Below are 22,679 nucleotides of genomic sequence, written 5' to 3' on the forward strand. Positions count from 1 at the left end.
AAGTAGCCCTCTAATTTTCCAGTACCCTCAAACTTATGAATTATCTGAAACTAGTTTTTTTTTTTTTTTTTAAATGTATACTTTTTATTTTTGGGAGAGTGACAGAGAGTAAGCGGGGGAGGGGGGGAGGGGCACAGAAAGAGAGGGAGACACAGAATCTGAAACAGACTCCTGGCTCTGAGCTGTCAGTGCAGAGCCTGACATGGGGCTCAAACTCACAAACTGTGAGATCATGACCTGAGCCGAAGTTGGACGCTTAACCGAATGAGCCACCCAGATGCCCCTGAAGCTAGGTTCTTAAAGGGGTTGGCCAGAGAAGTTTAAAACATTACAAAGATAAAGACAATAAAAAATTTAGGGGGAAAAAAAGGAAGTAAAAACCATTAGGAAAGGAAACCAAATCAAGTCAAACCAAACTAAAAACCAATATAAAGTTCTGTTGCATTTCTTTTATTTTATTATTTATTTATTTATTTATTTATTTATTTATTTATTTATTTATTTATTTATTTATTTTTTATGAAGTTTATTGTCAAATTGGTTTCCATACAACACCCAGTGCTCATCCCAAAAGATGCCCTCCTCAATACCCATCACCCACCCTCCCCTCCCTCCCACCCCCCATCAACCCTCAGTTTGTTCTGTTTTTAAGAGTCTCTTATGCTTTGGCTCTCTCCCACTCTAACCTCTTTTTTTTTTTTTTTTTCCTTCCCCTCCCCCATGGGTTTCTGTTAAGTTTCTCAGGATCCACATAAGAGTGAAAACATATGGTATCTGTCTTTCTCAGTATGGCTTATTAAGTTCTGTTGCATTTCAATACACTGGTCAACTTTTTTTTTTAAATAAACCAGTCAGTTTTAATTTTATGTACACTTTATTATTTTTAATTTTAAAAATAACTTTTTTCATTAACTTGTATTTGTGAATACAAAGTTTCCTTTTAAATAAAAATTTCTAGTTTAGATAATACAGATGGCCTTGGAGACTGGGAAAATATTTTGGTATCACCTTCTGAATTTAAAACAAGTCTGTTCCCATACGAATATCTTGAAAGTGTCCTGGGAACAAAGTTGAAAGTGCGAACCTGACAGGACAATTATTTTAAGATAATAAACTCACCTTAGCGTTCTCTGATTTTTTAGCAAGTTTTGTAGCCCCAGGAGGCCTTCTTTCCTTTCTGACCAGTTGGAACTGGCACATCTATTGAGGACCTCGGCCACATCTTCCGTCTGCCTCATGTAGGTAGGAATACTGCCATTTCGAGAGCTATACGAGCGTTCTGAACAAGCACTCGATGCATCGCTGTTGGCGTCATCATCTGAATGCATTCCGTAGGATTCGTATCTTCTTCGAGCAGGCTTTTTCTGTTACACATAAAGACTCTCATTAGCAGTAGCCAAAAGAATGTACTGGTATTTCACAATTTCTACTGACCACAAAAGGACTGTTTTTTTTTTTTTTTTAAATCAGTACCAAGCATGCGTCTAAGTACTGTAATAATAAAATTATTATCAAGGTTGTATCCATCGATAACTGATTTTATTTTCAATATTTAGTTTTGCTTCAGAAAACAGGTTTTAGAAGTTAGTAGACAATGAGATAGTTTTTAATGATGGGATATAGTGGAAACAGAATAAGACTACACGAAAGTTCATGTATGTAAAGTGAGAAGTGCTCAACTTGTGGGTTTTTCCTTTTCATGGAAACCAAAGAACGACTAGTATATATTTTAGATGAAGAGAAATTACTGGGAATTTGAGTTGGTAAGAAGAGAACATTACTTTATTTTTTTTGAATATTACTTTTTTAAAGGATGAGAATGGGTCAGAAAAACACGTTTTCTTATATGAACTTCTACTTTTGCCTGTGTATCTTCTCTTTTCTCTAGTCTCCCTTTTACTTCAGCTACTGCTTCTCTTGTCACTCTTTCTTCCCTTGTACCCAACCCTCAAGTCTCCTAGAGAAGTAAAATACAGACATCATGAGAATGATGAGAACCTATTTTGCTTACTATTATTTTTAGGAGGCAAGCTCCTTGAGGGCCCTCCATGTTTTCCCCAACGTGTCTATACTGTCTATTTCAATAAATGCAAGAAAGTCCACTTAGATTCGATTTCTTTACACCTGAAGCTTACCGTTTAATATATGTAATTGCTAATTATGCCTTGCATACTAAAAATGAAATGAGCAAATAGTTTATTTGAGATTTCCTTGGAAGAATTGGAGATACATCTTTATATAATCTGGTATTTGAATTTAGGCTAATGAACAGTGAAGACATTTCTAGAAACATGTTAATAAGCACAAGAATTTAAAACAGTTCCAGATGGCTGTAAATTCTCCAAAGTCTAAAATCTTAAAAAAACAAACTTGAATTTAATTCAAAACAGTTTTATAAAGACATTTCCATCACTAAATGCCTCTTACTCATTTAGAGACACCAAGTTAATTTAGAATGTGATAATGTGCCATGTCCTGTGCCGGGCTCCAGGATCAGTCTTGTCACAGACAGAAGTGTCAATGGTATCGCCTCATCTGTACGGAGCAGTCAAGCTTAAAGGACAAGAACCCCCACAGGACATTCTATCCAAGCAGTATCTCCCTAGTAATAAGCATATATACAGAAAAGTGGGTGTATTAAAGGATCTTATTACTTCCACTTGAATATTTATTTTATAGAAGACTATCATCTGTTAAACTGATGAAGCAAAGGAAAAAAGTTATGGTATCATAAGATGTCAGAAAACAGCAATGTCTATACCTTAGTCCGTATGTCTCCTAAGAGCTGAGCGCAGTAAATTTTTAAAGAGAAAAATTGAAAATAATGAAGAACATTTTGCTAAACAGCACAATGAAGCAGGCATAAACAATGCCCATAATCAGAAACAGTAAGTTTTGTTTGTATACAGATACATAAAAACTGCTTAGTAGCAGAGTAGATCTTCAACCTTGGCAATATCCTTTAGTCCTAAGCTACGAGAATATTCCCATAACCAGTTTCCTAAAGAAACTAACATTTTCTTTCTAATTGGATCCTTTTGTCGTTTCCAAAGTTAACTTTGTTTCTATGATTTTCCCCAGGTCCAAATTAGGCTTAATCAAGTTTTTTTTCTAGAAATTGATAGTTACAACTGGAATATCTAAACTATGCAAATAATGGAAGTAGACCGAAGGAGATTATTGGGATTTAGCTTTTAGCCCTGGTGGCTAAATACCCCTTATATAATCCAAACACACCTTAGTATTAGAAGTAATAGTTCAAAAATAACCCATTCAATTCATAAAACTTATGTGAGCACAGTTTAACTGGTACAACTTCCATCTAAAAAGAAACTAGAAAACATGATTTAAGGAATACGTTGATTAGGAATAGTAAATTTAAAGCACTTGACTGATCGTCAGAACAAGATGTGATCAATATATCCCATGCCCAAGAGAACAAAGTTCCTACCTAGTTGTATTATTTATAAAAAATTAAATAACGGAGGTAAAGGGGAAAATTCCGCACTTAAAGACTGTTAGCGCAGAACTACACATGTGATTACATTTCCTGTACTACAGCTATGATCAGCAGATATTTTTTAAAAGTTTTTTCCAAATACACGTGGCATAAATTGTATTATAGCAACACTGGTTAAGATGTGATACACAGTTTTAAAAGGCACGACGTATTTTTTTTTTTTGTTTCAGAGCAAAGATGAGGACTTTTATAAGTTATGATAAGTAACTGAGTAAATGCTTCTTAAATATAGATGGGATTAATATAATTTGAAAGAGGAAGTGCAGACCGAATTGATGTGGGAGATTGGCAGAAACCAACTGTATTCACTGTTTCAAATGATACTCCCTTCATAATTTTAAGTGAGAAAAACAACGGTGATATATGGACAGCACTCTTCTGACAAACTATCATGGATCTGTAGATGATGTTTTTAAATCTCACTCCTTAACGTGTCAGGCATAACAAACCAGGAGGGTATCTTAATTATAATTTGTCTTGAAGTCGTGCTTCTCTCAGCTCAGAAAAATACAAGCAAGTAAGACTAAATAAAATCCTACCCCGAACTAAAACAATGCCTAAATACTCCAAACGTGAAGCAAGCCTTGACACGTATGCCTGCAGTGCACCCATTTATGTACTAAATCTGCCCTTACTCTTCGTGGACGACAGTGCCCCAAACACATCCTCATGTTAACAACATCAATATTCACATTACATTCCTGACACCCCATCAACTACTTCTGGCCCTCGCTTCAAATTCTGACCGAGTAACAGGGACCAAGAACTGATGACACAACTCTGCTTTTTCCATGGCCCACGTTTGATCTTCCTAGATTGAATCCACTAGCTTTTCCCCGTGACCTTCCCCACACCGGGAGACCGGCTTACCCACACGTGAGTTTCGTAATTGGAATATCTCTAATGAAAAGGAAATGGAGAAGAGTACCAAGGCATCTGCTACGGCCTCCTCCACGTCAGAGCCTGTGTTCAGGACTCGCATGGCACTGACAGAAGACGACAGTCGGCTCGATTGGCTCATCCCATACCCTGGACCTAATTCATCAGAAGGAGGAAAAGAGCTTTGAGAGAGTCATAAATGTAACAGCGTCACATTGGAAACTTCAAGATCCTTAAGGGGAGGGGAGGGGAAAAAAAAACAACAAAAAAAAAAACCAATGGGGCAAAGCATTTTAAAAGCAATTCTGTATTTTCTGGGTACATTTGGTCTTTGGTCAAATAAAATGGTAAAGGCAATTAAATTACTGACAGTGTATGGAAAATAAATTTAAAGAACAGTAGCTATGATACATTTATGACCAGAAAATAGAAGAAAGCATGGGTGGCTAACTAAGGGCTTGTGAATCTACAGCCCTGGCAATGAATCCAGCTCTATCAGCCAGGCAAATCTCAGCCATGCAGGTGAGCCATGGAGGAGTCTAGAACACACGTCAAACCTCAAACCAATGAAGATGAGGGAACTCAGTGAAGCTACACCAGTCTACAGGGAAAACCCGCCAATTGTTGTCTCTTCTCCGTCAGGAGAGGGTTTCATTCTACAACTAAGATATGCCATTCGACATCTGTTAAGCACCTAGTGTGTGCCCAACACTCTGAGGTATGTAAAGACAAACCAGAGATGGATTCTCCCCCTCAACTACTTTCTACACCATCATTTACAATTAAAACACTTCATCCACCATTTTGGTTTTTTTTTTTTCCAAAACATGTACAAAGATGAAGTACATAATTGAGAACAGAAAACAATTCCATATTTAAAAATGACGTAACTTAGATTACATACACACAAAAAGGCTATCTGTCAGTGAGAAAAATGCTCAAATAAGGTTGTGGGAGGGGGAAAAGTTACTTGGGGGAAAATGAAAAAAAAATACACAGATGATTTATTATCTGACAAATCAAACTTAAACAAAAACAAAGTGATTTAAAAACACGAATGTACCATTCAATGGAAACTGAAAAGGACAAAAATCTGAGATGAATGCACAGATGATAGTGAAAATGTACTCATCCTTCACCTGAGGCCCCATACACATCGGGGGCGTAGAGGGCACCAGTAGATCTGGAATGGTGTCTGGAGGCTGGAATAACAGGACCATACAAACCTCATCTATTACCACAGAAACAAGGAATAGTGGCAGCACTATAGTCAGGCAAGGAGACTTAGTCAACACTGGTATTACTAGTAATAGGTAAGGATCAGAATACTGCCAAGCAAGGCAACTGAACATCAGGACCGTAACATTATCCTCGACACACAGAAGATCTTACACCTAAGGGGACAGACACAAGCCCACAGGAGACAAAAAAAAAAGCAAGTATTCAAATGGAAGGAAATGTCGAAAGTACAAGCATGAGACAAAAAAATGAACACCGTAGTTTAAAAAAAAAAAAAACCACCATGGTAACTAGTAACCAATAATACACCTAAATCCTTTAGTCCCGAACCCAATGAGGCAGGTATTACTGTTCCATGTCATAGATGGGCAAATTGAAGCAGACAGGGACGCTAATTAACGTGACCAAAGCCACACTACGAGTAAGTGATACACCTCGGTATCTGTACTCTTTCAAGGCCTTTGCTCTCGAATGGTACATGTGCCGTCGTCACATCGTTCAAAAGATAACATACCTCACTTACGTTAATCAAACATTTTCCATAATGGTTCACAGAATACAAGTTCTGCATTCGGTAAAAGATTTAAATATCAAAGACATGTGAACGTAAAAAAAGGATATCAATAATACAATCAAAAGACCTACAAAAGGTCTCCCTATATTTATGTCATGTTTCTCTACGTCTAATTTTAGCATATTTTAAGTTGCATACATTAAAACCCCGATTTTCACAACACCATAAAGTCCATCTTCTTCCTACATAAATATTAAAGATTCATTTTAATATTTAATGAAATAGATTACTCATAGTTAGAAAGTTACTCTTCTTCAGATATATATATATTTTATTAAAAAAAATTTTTAATGTTTATTTATTTTTGAGAAAGAGAGACAGAGTGTGAGTGGGGGAGGGGCAGAGAGTGGGAGACAGAGAATCCGAAGCAGGCTCCAGGCTCTAGGCTCTAGGCTCTAGGCTCTGAGCTGTCAGCACAGAGCCCGATGCGGGGCTTGAACCCTTGAACTGAGAGATCATGACCTGAGCCGAAGTCGGACGCTTAACCAACTGAGCCACCCAGGTGCCCCTCTTCAGATATATTAATTAGAGCAGTTAAAATACTTTTTTACAAAAAGTTTATTTACTATTTTGAGAGAGAGAAAGTGAGCAGGGAAGGGGCAGAGAGAAAGGGAGAGAGGGAGAATCCCAAGCAGTGGGATTAGTCCCCAACGTGGGGACTAAACTGACAAACTGTGAGATCATGACCTGAACCGAAATCAAGAGTCGGATGCTTAACCAACTGAGCCACCCAGGTGCCCCCAAAACACTTTATTACATGAATCACTCTTTTCTTTGCCACTGGACCTTAATGAACACAAAAATGATCAAAAGGATTGAGACAAAGGATTAAACAGAATGCTGTTCAAAATGTTTAATCAGACTCTAAGAGGTGACTGCTGTTGTTAATAAAACATAATACATAGTTTTAATTCTACCTGAAATAATTTTTAAAATGGTGACCGTTGAGTCAATATGAACATGCCCAATGGATGAAAATTTGTGAAAAATTTTATGGTATCAATAGTGGCTGAAGGTAAGAGGTGAGTGGCACCACTCACATTCTTGTAGGAACATAAGCCTATTTTTTGAAACTTGGCTCCAGAAGTAAATGGCAACTAGGGTACAAGTTCCAGAGAAGTTCAGCTTTGCTCAGCTCTGATTTATTTCTGATGCTTTAGAGCCCTTACACCGGTTCTGTGCCCCAGCTGAATGCATAGCAAACTACGGGGCTCACTTGCTGAATGGCAACATTCAAGTCGGAGGTGAAAAAAGAGATTCACCGGGTAAAGCCAGTAAGGACGGCAGAATGCAGGCAGACGCCACAGACACCGGGGATGGGAAGGGTAACCTGATCTCCGAGGCGGCTACTCCTCACCCGTCTTATAAGAGGGCGGATCTGCTACCTTTACGAAGCAGCATCCAGATATAAATAAAAGGGCTACAAACATCAATTCTCCTAAAACTACAGGGTTAAAAGACCTAATCTTCTTTAACCCAAATAGAATGTTTCATTAGAATCAGGAAAACAGCTTCCTTTAATAATAGAAATTTAAGTGATTTAAGTTGTCAAATGGAGGCTTTGAGATGAATCTAGAAAATTAATGGCTAGCTACCATTTCTCTTTAAAAAGACCTAGTAGCAAGGCTTATTTTTTAAGTGATTCATGGTTGGTTATAAATTTCCTCTCATGTCTGACTACTGCACAGGTTTAAAAGGTACAGAAACAGATTTTGTTTTCTTCTTGATATCTCATGCTTTCTAATAATTCTGCAGTACGGCATTATGCAAATACAGGTGTTACCCCATTAAAAACATCTAAGATCTCTGCCACAGAAGTACAAGGAAACTACTTCGAGGCAAGCAGTCAGAGCTTGGTCAGATGACCAAGTGCTTACTGTGTGCCAAGCACTGTTGTCTATGTTCTCTCGTTTATAGCTTCTTCAAAACAATCCTAACAAGTGCATGCTATTCATGTCCTACTTCTACAGATGGGGAAACTCAGGTACAGAAGTTACAGAGCCCAGGCCGTCTGACCCTAGAGCACAGGCTCTTAAACCATCACACGCCCACTCACTTTCTTCAACTCTTCAAGATGGCATGCTTACTTTATACAAACGTAGCATTTATTTCATTTTTAAACATATACACACGAACATATACCATGTACATCTATATGCAGGCACGTGTGCATATGCACATACATAGTCTGCATATGAACTAAAAATACTGTATATGACTCTTGCATATGAGTTAAAAACATCCCTGGCAAAGCACTGGAAGGGAACTCTTCACCCGGAACTAGAATGCACACATCAAAGGCCGAGGATGTCCCTATCTGTGTCCCCAGCGCAACAGGGTTTTCTAGGTCGGTACACGACAGTCCAGTGACTTATTTGAACCAAATGGCCCAGAGAACAAGAATTTAACCTCTGGATGTTCTACACTAACATGTCTATTGAAGGAAATAATAATTCCACTTGGCAGAACTGCACCATGTGCAGAACTATGTTGTACTTAAAAGTCACAAAATCTGAAGAGCAAATCTCTAAGTATTACAGTAATCTCTGTTTTGTGGAATTAAAAGAAAAAAATCTGAAAGGGCTTTAGGTATGTATATATAAACAAAGTACTAGTTAAAAAGCTGAAAGATCATGCAGAAATTCTAAAACATTTCAATGTAAAAAATTCTGCCTCTCTGATTATTCTCAAAAATTGTAAGTTTAAAAAATCATTTACTATTTTTATAGCTGAGGTAAATATACTATTATAGGGAAGGACATAGTATAATCTCTATAATCAGGAACACAGAGGTTTTACAGCAGTGACACAACACAAGCTAATATATGCGGAACAACTATTAACCTGTATAATTACTATTTTATATACTAACCATTTTAGTAAGTAGTTCATATGGTATTTTGCAGCACTCTTTCTGGTAAATATCTAAGGTGAAATGTTAGTATTTCTGCTGAAAAAACCAATAGCATTTATCTTATCAAATGAAATGGTCCATACTTCACATGAGAGTAAATATTTAGCTATTATCTTTAAACTTTATAGGTTTATTTCTTAAGATAAATCTTGAACTCCACATCCTGTAGTCCAAATCTATGTGCTATTTACTTGATTATGAAGACAATCTGTTTATACAAGGTCTAGCCTACTCATTTCAACAAGTAAATGTCAAAGGAACTGCCAAACCTATAATTTCCTTACGACTCTTTCTTCTGTCAGGGCAGAAAAGAGAGGCAAAGAAAGACACAGTCGAAGAAAGCTAAGCCCTAAGTACACGGAAGTTATCTGATGGCGATAACAGGGCAAAGAAACACACCCGACACCTGCGCAGGTACCTACCGAGGGGCTGAAAAGAACGAACAGGACTTGTGTCCCGGCTGCTCTCCCGACTGGCTTCCCGGCTGCACCCTTGACTCACACTTGGTCGAGGAATACGACTGCTTCGGGCTGGTACAAAGAAACAGCCGCAGAGAAAGGGAGGAAACAAAAGACAGAATTTGCATTTTTGATATGTTAATTTTAGTTTTCTTTCTCAAAAACTGATTAATAGGTTAAGTTGTACTAAGGCTGAGAAGAAACTACTCTTGGTAAGGTATTACCAGGAATACGATACAGGTAAATTTGAATACAGTCCTCCAGTTTGTATGAGATTAGAAGGGTAAAATAGTATTTTGCAAACATAAGTAGGCTGCAAATAAAAAGCTTTAAAATAGACTTTAAAATTATACTTTCAGGGTAAAATACCTAATTCAATTTACAACCTGTATTTAAATTCTCCCTGAACTCTCAGTTGTTTTCTTCTAGCTTCTAAGCACCCAGCTGAAGTCTTCACTGTTACCCAAGCCTGGAATACAAACGAAGAGGTCCCAAGTCTCACAAAGAAGACCTTACCCACGGACAGCCTAGACGGACTAGCCTCTCTGCTACACCCCTGGCTCCGTGGGATCTTGCTTCTCTTTGGCGCCGAGGCGGAATTGACCAAGACTCTCTGAACACCAGAGCTCACAGTGGAGAGGGCTGTTGTGCTCAGAACTCTTCCCGGAGACCCGGACCGGCTGCCAGCTGAACACCAAACACACGTGCAAGTGTTACGACGTGAATTCTAAGAGAACTTGTTGAAAGGATAAAAATTCAAGAAATACACCTGAGGAGACTGGGATAGTATGGCAAGTTCTAAGTTCAAAGGAAATGGACTGAGGAAGACATGTGCATAGAATCATAACCTGGAAAAAAAGGTATGCTGTATATACTAGGACTGAAGAGTGAATCATATAAAATATATTTTCAGTTTTGGGGGGTATAAGATGTTATGTTTTTAATAAGGGCAACACTAACAATAGTATGTTTGTTTCGGAACACAAATAGTATAAAGGATTTCCAAAAAAAAAAAAAATAACTTATCTGACAATACATTTCATGTGGCTGAGGCTATATATTAAAACTATATATTTATAAGGAACGAAATTAGTCATTACGTTATTTCTATTTTTTTGTTAAGGATATAATAAACATTTGCTTCCTGTGAAACAGCTGGCCTTCCTGAGATGCTTCTGAATGGGTATGACAAAATTATTTTGTTACTATGTATACTTTTAATTTTCACAAAATTAAATTTTAAAGGTTTACAAAATTGGGCCGGCTGAAAAAGAAACTTGCTTTTTGCCTTCAAACCGCAAAGGGATCTTGGGTGGCCACATCCAGGATGGAGATGCAGAAGTACTGAGAGTAAAAGAGAACTAACAGCAAATGTCAGAGAAGTCCGACCCTTTCCCAACTAGTGATTCTCAGTCTTGGAAGGCAGAGGATACGTGGGCCGGGGAAAAGAGAGAGGGAGCCGGACAAAATCTCAGAGACTGGGGCAAGGATTAAGAGATGGGCTGCTTGTCAATCAAAACATTTTACGTCTGCACTGAACGGGAAAACAAACTAGGTCAACTCCAAGATGTAATTTAACTCTACATTCTGAATGGCAGCGTTATAAAAAAGGTGAACTTGTACTTAAATAAATGAAAGCAACTTTTCCCCTTTGTTGGGCATCGCTTCTCTTCACCAACAGGGCGGTCACTGCTCACCTTGATAATCTTATTTCATTTCCACAGAGGAAAACCCAAAGACTCAAGTGCCAATGTGGTCAAGCAGGAGATGTTTATGAGGGAGGAGCACTGAGTGTGAGGCAGGGAGCGGTGACTTTTCAGCTCCAGCCAGCTGTGGCTTGAGGCAAGACTAGCCAGGTTTTAGGGTTTTGTAAAAAAAATGAAAACTCTGAAAGTTCCTCATTTTTATCATGGTGTGTAGACCAAGTAATACATGAATGGAGGCAGGCTGGATATTGTCCACGGGCTGCCGATCTGTGACCTTCACTGTAGCTTTCTTGGCATGGTCTTGCTGGATACGATTTAAATTCATGCTTAATTCACAAACTTTATCAGCACACAAATTTTAAATCATCTTCCATTGGTTATAGCAATACTGTATAAAAGCAGTGTTTCCAATGAAATTAACAATTTATTTGAATAGAAGTAATTCTAAGTTATTACAGGGAAATTATTCAACTCTACTTTAAAACGATGGCTCGTCTGAATTATCTCTTGGTGTTTCAGGTGAAGAATCTTCAAAGTAGGTTTTTTTCAGTTATAACCTTAAGGATACCCACAAGGCACCTATTTTCTCCATGCAGTATCTAAACTAAACATACACACCAAAACATCCAAACACCCAACATGCCACAAACTCACAATGCAAGATAAGCCAATGGAATATTTTATGGGAACACTTGCAACGATATAAAAAGTATAAATAATGAGCTGAATGAACACATACAATATGATATTCTGTTAAAACTGATATAAATTTTAAGGGGTGAAGGTGTTGGTAGGAGACCGGAGAATCTCTTGAAATGTGTGGGTCTATTCAGCAGAGAGGAAACACGCAGGACTCAAGTACAGTAATCACTCCACCGGTTCTGGATTAACTGCATTTATCAAAATCATGCAAGCTCACCCTCTATTTAAATTCATTTATACCCTCTCCTAGAAAATAAAATCAGCAATGTTTATTTTGCTTTCATCATTAGCCTCTCTTCTCCACTAAATCCAAACCTCAACCAACAGTGTGATAATTCCAATGCCTAGGACTCGTTTTGGAGTTATTTATACTTAGGAGATAACACCAAGGCTCATTTCCCAGCCAAGAACTACCAAGGCTAATTGCTTCTTCTAACAAAACCATTGAGTTGATGAAAAAGGGCATGGTGTTACCTGGGAGCGGCATGCTACTGGAAAATACTCTAATTTGCAAAACCTGACAGTGGGTATCGAATTCTTCTCACGCTACCTAAAATTTTCAAACTACCATTTTAGAACTTTTTACAAGGTATTTGCAAGGCATTACTAAAGCTCCTTTGCTTTTGAGTGTCAAAACCTGCGGGATCCACTTGGATATTTTCAACAACTCAAGGTTTTAGCGATAAAGACAGGCCAAAGATAACTGGCAATTTTTGCCCCAGTGTGGTCGCACCACGATGGAATATGATGTTGAGAATTTCTGCTGAATAGAACCCAATCTCGATAATGAAAACAGGTGATCAAACAACAGATGCACACAAAAAGTCTATAGATTCTTACCACCAATGGTATTAGCAGATTGTGATCCTGAACAAGTGTAAAGGCAGAATTAGGGTAAGGATTATAATCCATGAGGAGGGAAGGAGCAGATTTAAAATGAATGGCAGATGAAAATAAAGCTTTAGTCAGTTCTTATAAAATAAAAAAGCCCTGAAGCAAAAAAAGCAAACTTCAAAAGAAAACTCCCTAAACCATAGACGTCTGTAACAAAAGCAGTACATTGAGTAGCTTTTACAGCTGAAATCAGACACTCATGTACAGAGCAGATGAAATGAAGTGCAAAAATAAATGTAAATTCTTCAGCTTTCCTTCTACTAACGGCCTATAATCTCAATAATTAAATGTTTAACTTTTAATTATTTAAACATTTAATTTGAAACTACAGGTAAAGAAGAACTACAACATCTTAGAGCTGAAGAAAGCATACATGAAAAAGCTACATTTTTTTTCCTTCAGATGCACAGGAAAAAACCCCAAAAACAAACGGCAGGGGCTTGGGGTGAGGAGACCAAGGTTCCGACAGGCTGCACAGCCGTTTGTACACAACCAGTCACTACCGACAAGGACACAAGACACCATCCTTACGTGTAACTAGAAACCTGGAAATCTCTCCAATGGGTCTGCTTTTATTTATTTTGATCAGTCATCAGAACACACCTGCTTTGACCCATGATTTTTTCCCTAAATGCTAATCTACAACCATGCAAAGACCACGCAAACTCTAATGAATTACTTCACAACAAAGTGAAGACGGAGGTCACAGCGATATTTCTGTGCAAGTATGTTGTAAAGAAACTTGCGTCAAATCATACGGGGCCACAATTTCTTTTTGCAAAAGGATCTAGAATGGAATATACAGTCACTCGAATAAATAAGGAAGCAAGCCAACAAAAACGTCTCCAATGTGATTTAAAACCTGAGTGATTTTATAGGGAGCAAGTCTTCTGATCTTAAAATCCTACCAGGTCTAAAAAGCCTGTCATTATGTTCTCATACTTCCGTAAAGGATTCTAAGTATTGTAGATTGGGTTTCAAAGTGAAAAACCAAATGTAAAATAGTTATTCTATATCCTCCTGAAGTGATCAGTAATTACAAAATACCTAAAAGGGAGGTCCTTAATATATTAGAAAACCATACACAAAGCCCTTTGAACCTTTGCCACAAGCTCCATCTTGCTATTCCTTTAGAAAAGAACTAAGTAAAACAGCTCACATCAAATTAAATTTTATCCTTAAGATCCTAGATATAGACAGTTTTGGTTTGCTATCTTTATTCTTCTTTATGCTTTAAATTTCCCAACTATCATTATTTATTTGTTTCCTGAAGGTCATAAAAATAAAAGGTACAAAAGTACACAACAGGAGTTTAGATTTCAGTTATAGTTAATATGGTTAAGAGTGGCAAGGAGGACAATTTTATCAGCTGAAATATATAATGCTTATTCTGGGCCCAGGTACGGTCTTCAAGATATTAAATGTACTACAGCACTGAATTACTGCAATCCTCTGAGATTATCTTCTTCATTTTATAGGTGAAAATACAGGGGCGCCTGGGTGGCTCAGTCGGTTAAGCGTCCGACTTCGGCTCAGGTCATGATCTCGCGGTTCGTGGGTTCGAGCCCCGCGTCGGGCTCTGTGCTGACAGAGCCTGGAGCCTGTTTCAGATTCTGTGTCTCCCTCTCTCTCTGACCCTCCCCCGTTCATGCTCTGTCTCTCTCGGTCTCAAAAATAAATAAACGTTAAAAAAATATATATATAGGTAAAAATCCAGAAACACAGCAACTTTAAATGAACCGGAAGAGCCATGATTCAAATGTGGGCAGTATGGCCCCAGAATCCATGATCTGAATTGGACACTTCTCAGACTTTACTATAACACGCTCACTTGGCGATCGTGTTAAAAAGCGCCTGAATTCAGGAGATGTGTGGTGGCATGAAACTGTGCATCTCTAACGAGCTCCCAGGTGATGCTGGTACTGCACTTGGAGGAGAAAGGCTCTGAGCTGCTATGCTGCAACTGCTAAAGACTGAGTTACTTAAGAGATCACTCAGGGCTCCTGGCTGGCTCAGTCTGTTAAGCATCCGACTCATGATCTCACGACTTGGTGCGTTCAAGCCCTGCCATCGGGCTCTGTGCTGGCAACTTGGAGCCTGCTTGGGATTTTCCCTTTCCCTTTCTCTCTGCCCCTCCCCGACTAGTGCTGTTTCTGTCTCTCAAAACAAACAAACAAAAACTTAAAAAAAAAAAAAAAGTTACTCTTAAAATCCAGAAAAAAATAAAAATAAAAATACGGAATATCAGGGAAGATTGTGGATGATTTATTCCTAATTTGGTTGGGAGAAGAGCCTTTACCCAGAGGACATTTGCCATTTTTCCTATTTATAAATAATCCTCAAATTGCAAACCAATTTTACCAAGCATTTCCTTATCTTTAGGACTCTTGTTGAACGTTCCATCATTTTTCTGCCTGGATTTTTTGACTTCGGAAAGAGGAGGAAAGGAGAACCCGCTGGCAGGACCTGAGTCATCACTGCCTGGCTCCCTCCAAGCCTAGCTCTTTTCCTGGATTCCAGGATTCGGGAATCAAATAAGAAAGCAGACAGAGCATCTGTATCTTCATAAATTGCCTAAACCACCGTGAAAGATAAAGACATTTCTTTTTGAAATGGCCAAGTATGTAGAATAACCCCCAAATTATTTCCCTAGAAAAAAAATCTCTGTTTTTAGAGTCAAGGGCTAATGAAAATCTCTTGATAAAGAAAGAATAGGAAGAAACTCTTTTAAATTAATAATGCCATAAATGTGTTCAGGAACATGTAGAAATGAATCATTCATTTTACCTAGACCTCAAAATTGTGCTTTTTAATAATTGTACTTATGAGGAACTCCGCTTCCAACGAAATAGTAAATATAAATCTTAAATTTAACAAGGAGCATAATAGAACTGGACATTTCAATTTATGTTTCCTCGCTATAAATCAGTATATACCTGTCCCAGATGCTAACTGTATTCTGAAGGATTTTGGACAGAGTTTGAAGACACGCTTATCTGTCCTCGAATAGCATTAGCTAGATGCAACCAGATTAGATGCTAACACATGGCGATTATTTTGCCTCTAAAAAGCACAATTTTCTACATTTGCAAGTTTGAGTAGACCGTGAAAACCTTAAGGCTAAGAGTTCTGTGCTATTTAAAATATCTCCATGCAAAAGTTTGTACAGCAGATGAAGTATTTTCTTTCTAAGTGGCAGATACCAATGATGCAGCCCTAGGAACACACCAAAGACAAGACGACACCCACTCAAAAAAATTCCAGAACATGCACAACAACTGATCCAAAACATTGAAAAAAAAAATACCTTCATTTTTGTCAGGTGATGACGAACCTAAAGTACAGAACGAGAACTCAGTATGCGGCTTGTGTCTGGAAGTCAGCTTTGTCTTTACCCACTGCTCAAGCGCCTAGGACAGTCAGTCATACGCAAGCAACACGCTTCTCCTCAAGTATCACACATCCGGGAGGACGCATAGGCAATACGTACGCTGAGACTGAGACACCATTTTGGTTCGACTTCTTCCTCGAGAATCTGTCTTGGCATTTCCCATGCCCGCGAGGGGCGCTGCTGAAAGCTTTGCTCTCACCCGGCCTGAGGAATAAATTGATGTATGTAATTAAAGATGTTTTTCTATAATAATACGTACTAATGAGGAGAAAAAAAAAATCTCACTATAAGTTTCTAATTGGGTGTGCTTTTCAAGTATCAAATTCTGTCATAATGTAACCATCACTGAGAGGTTATATTTCTCTTTAAATTTTTAAAATATATACTCCTTTTTATGTGCTGCACCATAAGCTAACTTTTCTTCAAGGGTAAAAATAAAGTCAAACTAAAAGATCTCCTTTCTTAGTTTGATATTATTAGTCCAGTAGAGTTATAATTAAGATATTTACCACAGCATGCCACTTGCTCCTTAACTGGCAGTTCCAATTCTAAAATTTCAATTTCTATGAAACTCAGTTTATTCTGAAATACAGACTATAGTTTTAAATATAAGCCTACTCTTAGAACCAACAACCCAAACAGTTCTTTTGACTGAAAATACACTTCTAGATTTGCAAGAAGAGATATCAGGTCAAGTATTTCATTTTTTATCCTGTGCTAAACATCAGATTACTATAGATGGATATATTCTCTTCCCCCAACCAATTTCATTTATGAAACAACTTGAGGAAATACCTATCACATAAGAGCTGGCACTTTTCTTGGTATGTTTCCTTCTCCACCTCCTGGCCGCACTCCCGTCCCTACCACTGCCTCATTCCCCTCCACAAAACCGAGCCACAAACATCTATTTCTAGAGCTCCTGAACCAAAGGAGATCACATTTGTCAAAGTACCTAAGTGTCATTAGTAAAAAAATATATTAGTAGTAAGCAGTCTCAACCACTATCAAATCTGAACCGATACTGGATGCAATCATAAAGAGGGCTCACAATCCTTTGAGGTTAAAAGGTACAATTTGTAGGGCAATCACTGTACTAGCTAGCCTGGTATGGCCATATTAGTTAGGAAAAAAATAAATGAAGAGCAAGGACAAATTACAAAATTAAGAACTGAGTGAGAGAAGATAAGAGAGTGATTAAAAACCAGGAATAAAACAGAAGTCTAGTTGGTGAGTCCTATTCTCTTAATTCTTCAAGGCCCTTAATAAGCCCATAGTTCAGGCCTTTTACCCTTTTACAGTGTCTGTTTAAAGTAGGATACAATGTTCTCCCGACTAAGAAGCAAAACAGAAAGACAAAATTATTATTTTTGAAATGGAGAATTTATCCAACATAACAAGGAAATGAGAATAAATATTTTGATACTATCATTCTAAATTACAAGGCTAAAGTGCCAGAAACCATTTTATAGAGTACTCCAATTTAAAATTTAAAATATGAAAATATTTCAAATACATCAGAGTAAATATGAGACCAAAAAAATGTTAAATATACTTGGCTTTGTACCACAGGGTCATCCATGTAAAACTCAGGAGAAAAAAGGTGTTTCAAAATCAGAGGTTTAGAGGACAGCCTTCAGGCAGTATAAATTGAAACACGGAATTTTTTTCCTTTCTACAAATTCAAAAGCAATGAATAATTATTTTCTTAAAGTAAACTGGCTTAGTAAAATAAAGTGGTATGTCTACGAAGTTTTTGTAATCCCCAATTCAAATCATATATGCAACTTTCCACTGTTTCTAAATCAAAGACACACTTAAAAGCGGACTAAATAAATGCACTTAGCCCCTCATGATAAAGCAATGGAGCATGCTCCCCCAAAGTATAAATGAATTAGCATAAATTAAAAAAACACACACACAAAATTAAAGAAAAACATTAATGATGCTGCTACAAAAAAAAAAAGAAACTATTTATTAACCTTACACCAGATATTATTAAACATGTTAAGCAACTATGTTTTCCCAGCACGAGATGATCCAAGATACAAAGCAAAGCTCAAGATGAAGAACTAAAGAAAACAATCCACATCTGTAACTAACACAACCAAACATAAAATGTAGAAGTTGTCATGGCTGTCAAATTATATAGTTTTGCAAATTAGCCTATTTTAGTTTGTGATATTTAATTCCTACTAATGAAAATATTAATGTAGAGGTATTCGTGTTACTAACAAAATGTATGATTCTTACCATCTTCAGATGTTGCTCCTAAATAAGAGAAATAAAACAATAACATTTCAACAAATTCTGCCAATGCTGATGTTAAGATCTACTCGTACCTCCCACCCAAGACTACAATGAAAGAGTGAAAAAAAAAAAAAAAACTTCTAGTCTGATAGCCTTAAATTAACTTATAAAACATTCAGTTTGAGAGAAAACAAAATTTGAAGTAACCTAATGACACACAGCACAATAAAGGTTGAAACTAGACAAATGAAAATGGCAAAATCCCACAACAAACACTTTTACCTGTGACATTTCACATTCAAAATTTGAAATGGTGAAGAAAGTTATAGAAGCTAATCACCCAAGAAAGATGCAGTCCTGTCACTGCTTTCTTTGAAATGAAGATTTTTATAAAACAAGAATACTTTCTGTGCATTTTCTAAAAGCCATCCATAAAAGAACTAGAAAAACTGACAAACACGGGAGCCAAATGCATGACCCAGGTCTCATTAACCCACTATTTTCATCAAAGCATTACAGAGACCTATCAATCCATTAGCTATTTACTCAACATTTATATACATTCCCTAAGATGTAAAGGAAAAGTAGCAAAAATGAACAAGTAAAAATATCATAACTCACTACTACTAAAGGGCAGTAATAGATATACCTCTGTAGAGACAGATTTAAAAAAAAAATACGATTGAACATCATTGAGAGTAACACATCACATGACACAGATGATTCTTCAAACAGGTTTATGTTTCTGACCCAAACAAGAAAAGATTTTAATCTGGAAAATGAGAATAATTTAAGGACATATAATTTCAGTGCGAGAAGTGGTACTAAAGGGTTTTAAAATACAGAAACTATCTTTTGGTGGACTTCCATTTCATTCAGTAATTTTTAAAATTTATGAAATACTTTAAACATAGAGAGGAGCACAGAGACAATCATGTCATGTATCCAACCCAAGATTAAATAAATCTTCCATTTCATTGGAATGGAAGTTAAATCTATTTGAGTTTATGAAGGAATAAACAGGAAACCACACAGTTCTCCATTTTTCCTCGATCTCCTACTAAGACTTACAGATTGAGTATCTTCTTACAAGTTCTTAACAAAAGCTCAAGTTCCTACACAACATTATGGTATCTGATGAAGCGAAGGGAAAATGCAGATAATACGTTGTGTAGTATCAGACAAAAAAATACCAAACAGATACAAAACACCACACTGAACCGAGCAGCTACAGATAAACTATATTCATTTGAATACTGAAATTAAAAAGGCAAGACTTAAAGTTCAGTTCTGGTTAAATGTTAGTTAAAACTCACTCTTAAAAAGAAAGCATCTGTGACTTGCGTTTTATTTTCACAGATAACCATATGAATCTATCAGAGCTAGGAAACTCAAGAGTTCAATCAAATGACTTAGGGGATTCCTTTCCATTTTTATGAGTCTGATTCTATTTCAGAGGAAGACTTAAGAAATCGAGACTAGTTCTAGGAGCTAAGGCAAAAAATTGTAAGATAATTGATTTTACTTACAACAAACAGTAACCTAGTACTTGAGTAGGCTGGGAAACCCCAAAATGGATATGCCTAACCCCAAATTCAGAGAAATACGTAGCTATTTTTATATCAAATTGCTGCTAAATAAACAGTCTATTTTCAGAAATTAAGAGAATGAAGATATTACATAGGATCCAAGGGCCAAAAAATCTTTAGTAGAATTAGAAAAGAAAGTTCTTACCATCCATCTTGTCAGAAGTATCCTCTTTGATGAAAGAGCAAGCAAAGAACAGAGGAAAACTTAGCATATTAGAAAACAATAATTTTACAATCCCTAGAAACATTATTTTTAAGAAGACAATTCATAACACAGACATATACATATGTTTTCAATTAAAACATACTAGGAGATTTAAATAAGATGAGGTGCCCATATGAGGGAAAGATGAAAAAAACAAAGAATCGGTAATGAATTTAATTTTCACCGGCCGAGAGAGAAGTTAGTGAAGCCTATATCCCAAGCTGGGACCTTTGCCATCATCAGGCAAACCTCTTGCTTTGGTCTTCGGAGTTTCTTGAAATCCAACACTCGTGATATCCCTGTTCCCAAAGGATTCAGTACTTAGGTGAGAGGAAAAACCCAGTGGCAATTGCTTTAAGGAACGTACTGTTTAACATTGAAAGAATATAGTAAGAAACATCTCTAGTGACTTCCAACTCTCCTCTCAAGCACAGATCTCTCTCCTGAGTTGCAAACACAACATCTCGATGCCACTGGATCTCTCCTGCTCTCATTATACCACTGTGGTTCCTCAACACCTCCAGTCTGCTGTGATGCCTCCCTGGGACTTTAAATGCTAAACGCATATAACACAACAAGCTTCTAGCGGCTCAGCCTTTAGCAATCTGCCACTAGACTGAGAGACTCTGAGTACAGAAGCATGCATTTCTGCACCTCTTGTACCAAGTGGGGTGCCTGGCAAAACCAAAGTGCTCACTGAGTGTTTGCTGAAAAACAATGGAACACTGCCTCTGATCCATAAATGTCCAGTTATGAGAAGACTCAAAGTAGAAGAAAAGAGACTATGCCAGTCACATGTGTATAAGAACGCTGGTGGTGTTGGTGGATGGGGAGAGGGAGGGAGGGAAGAGGAGAGAGGCAGAAGAGGGGGGGAAGCGGGAGAGGGCGAGGGAGAGGAAGAGGGGGAGAGGAAGGAACAGAGAAACAGAAAAAGAGAGGAAGAAGGGAGAATCCATTATCCCTGGAAAGAGCCAGAGGCAAGTAGCTCACTGAGTATAAACCTGGGCCAGATAAAGAGGATAGAGGGACACCACTCCCTTCTGTAATGAAGTAAATGTGCGATTCAAACCTCAAAGAACCAAAATAAACTGGATCCATCTCACAGCACTATTACAGACTTTCTTAAGGAAAAAAACGTTACAAACTGCCTTCCTGGTTCACATTAAAACGTTTCAAATATTGTATGTTTTTCCTGCTAATAAAAATAATAGACACTAAATCTCACATTTTTATTTTGAAAACTCCAGATAAATAGGTTTTCTATTTGTTTTCCGGTGTTCTCCCCACTTAAAAAAAGGTAAGCTATAATTCCTGTACCATAAAATTCACCTTTTTATAGCATACAATTCAGTATTTTTAGTATATTAACCACCCTCATCACAAATTCCATAAAGTTTTCCTCACCCCTAAAGGAAATCCTGCATCCATTAGGAATCACTCCCTATACCCATGACTCTCAGCCCCTGGCAACTACGAACTTATTTTCTATTTCCGTGGGTTCAGCTCTTCTAGACATTTCATGTAAATGGAATCAAACAGTAAATGTCTGTGTCTGACTTCATAAGGCTCTCAAGGTGCACCCATCCCGAAGCTTGCATTAGTGCCTCTATGTAACGTACTCCCTTATATGGCTGCCTAATATTCCGTTCCACTGTATGGACACATCTGTTTAACGATTCACCAGCTGATGGACATCTGGGTGGTTTCCACGGCTACTATGAACACTCATGTATACATTTTTATGAGAACGTATATTTCATATTATCTTAGATATACAGCAAGGAGTGGAACAGTTAGGTCACATGGTAACCGTTTCACTTCGTGCGAAACTCCCAAACTGTTGCCATAGCAGCGTTCTTACCAGCATCGTGTGAAGTGCTCACCAGCACTTGGTACTGTCCATCTTTTTGGTAACATCCACCCTCGTGGATATGAAGGGATAGCGTATTATGCTTCTGATCTGTGCTTTCCTAAAGACTAATTATGGTGGGCATCTTCTCATGCACCTTCTGGCAATTAATATGTTGTCTTTAGAGAAATGTCTATTCAAATCTTTTGCCCACTTTTAAATGTAATTGTCTTTGTTACTGAGCTCTAAGAGTTCTTCATGTAATTGGGATCTAAGTCCCTAATATCAGATACGTAATTTGCAAACGTTTTCTCTCATTCTCTGTTCTGTCCCTTCACTTTCTTGATGGTGCCCTTTGAAGCACAAAAGTTTTAAATTTTGATGAAGCCCAGTTTATCTCTCCTTTCTTAGATGGTTTGTGTGTTTGGTGTAGGATGTGAGAAAACATTATTAAATCCAAGGTTACAAAAATTTACACGTATGTTTTCTTCCAAGAGTTTTATAGTTTT

The 22,679-nt window shown here is 37.4% G+C and overlaps 1 protein-coding gene across 50 annotated transcripts in view; it reads right to left on the reverse strand.

The window, feature by feature from the left end:
- The window catches only part of CLASP2 (cytoplasmic linker associated protein 2), a 180,613-nt gene that overhangs the window by 55,888 nt on the left and 102,046 nt on the right, over positions 1-22,679 (reverse strand). For 7 of the 50 annotated variants that reach the window (XM_053904085.1, XM_019418555.2, XM_053904090.1 and 4 more), the window contains 11 exons: positions 20,262-20,285; positions 18,531-18,548; positions 16,377-16,481; positions 16,194-16,220; positions 12,833-12,859; positions 10,101-10,271; positions 9,549-9,656; positions 5,539-5,601; positions 4,449-4,555; positions 2,762-2,785; positions 1,120-1,364 (listed from right to left, as the gene is read on the reverse strand). In XM_053904085.1, coding sequence (XP_053760060.1) covers positions 1,120-1,364; positions 2,762-2,785; positions 4,449-4,555; positions 5,539-5,601; positions 9,549-9,656; positions 10,101-10,271; positions 12,833-12,859; positions 16,194-16,220; positions 16,377-16,481; positions 18,531-18,548; positions 20,262-20,285 — 919 coding nt within the window. The remainder of the gene's footprint in view (positions 1-1,119; positions 1,365-2,761; positions 2,786-4,448; positions 4,556-5,538; positions 5,602-9,548; positions 9,657-10,100; positions 10,272-12,832; positions 12,860-16,193; positions 16,221-16,376; positions 16,482-18,530; positions 18,549-20,261; positions 20,286-22,679) is intronic. The other 43 variants (XM_053904101.1, XM_053904100.1, XM_053904109.1 and 40 more) reach the window with 14 other exon arrangements.

Source organism: Panthera pardus, unplaced genomic scaffold (assembly GCF_024362965.1).
Source record: "Panthera pardus isolate Hobbes unplaced genomic scaffold, ASM2436296v1 HiC_scaffold_16, whole genome shotgun sequence".
Lineage (NCBI taxonomy): Eukaryota > Metazoa > Chordata > Mammalia > Carnivora > Felidae > Panthera > Panthera pardus.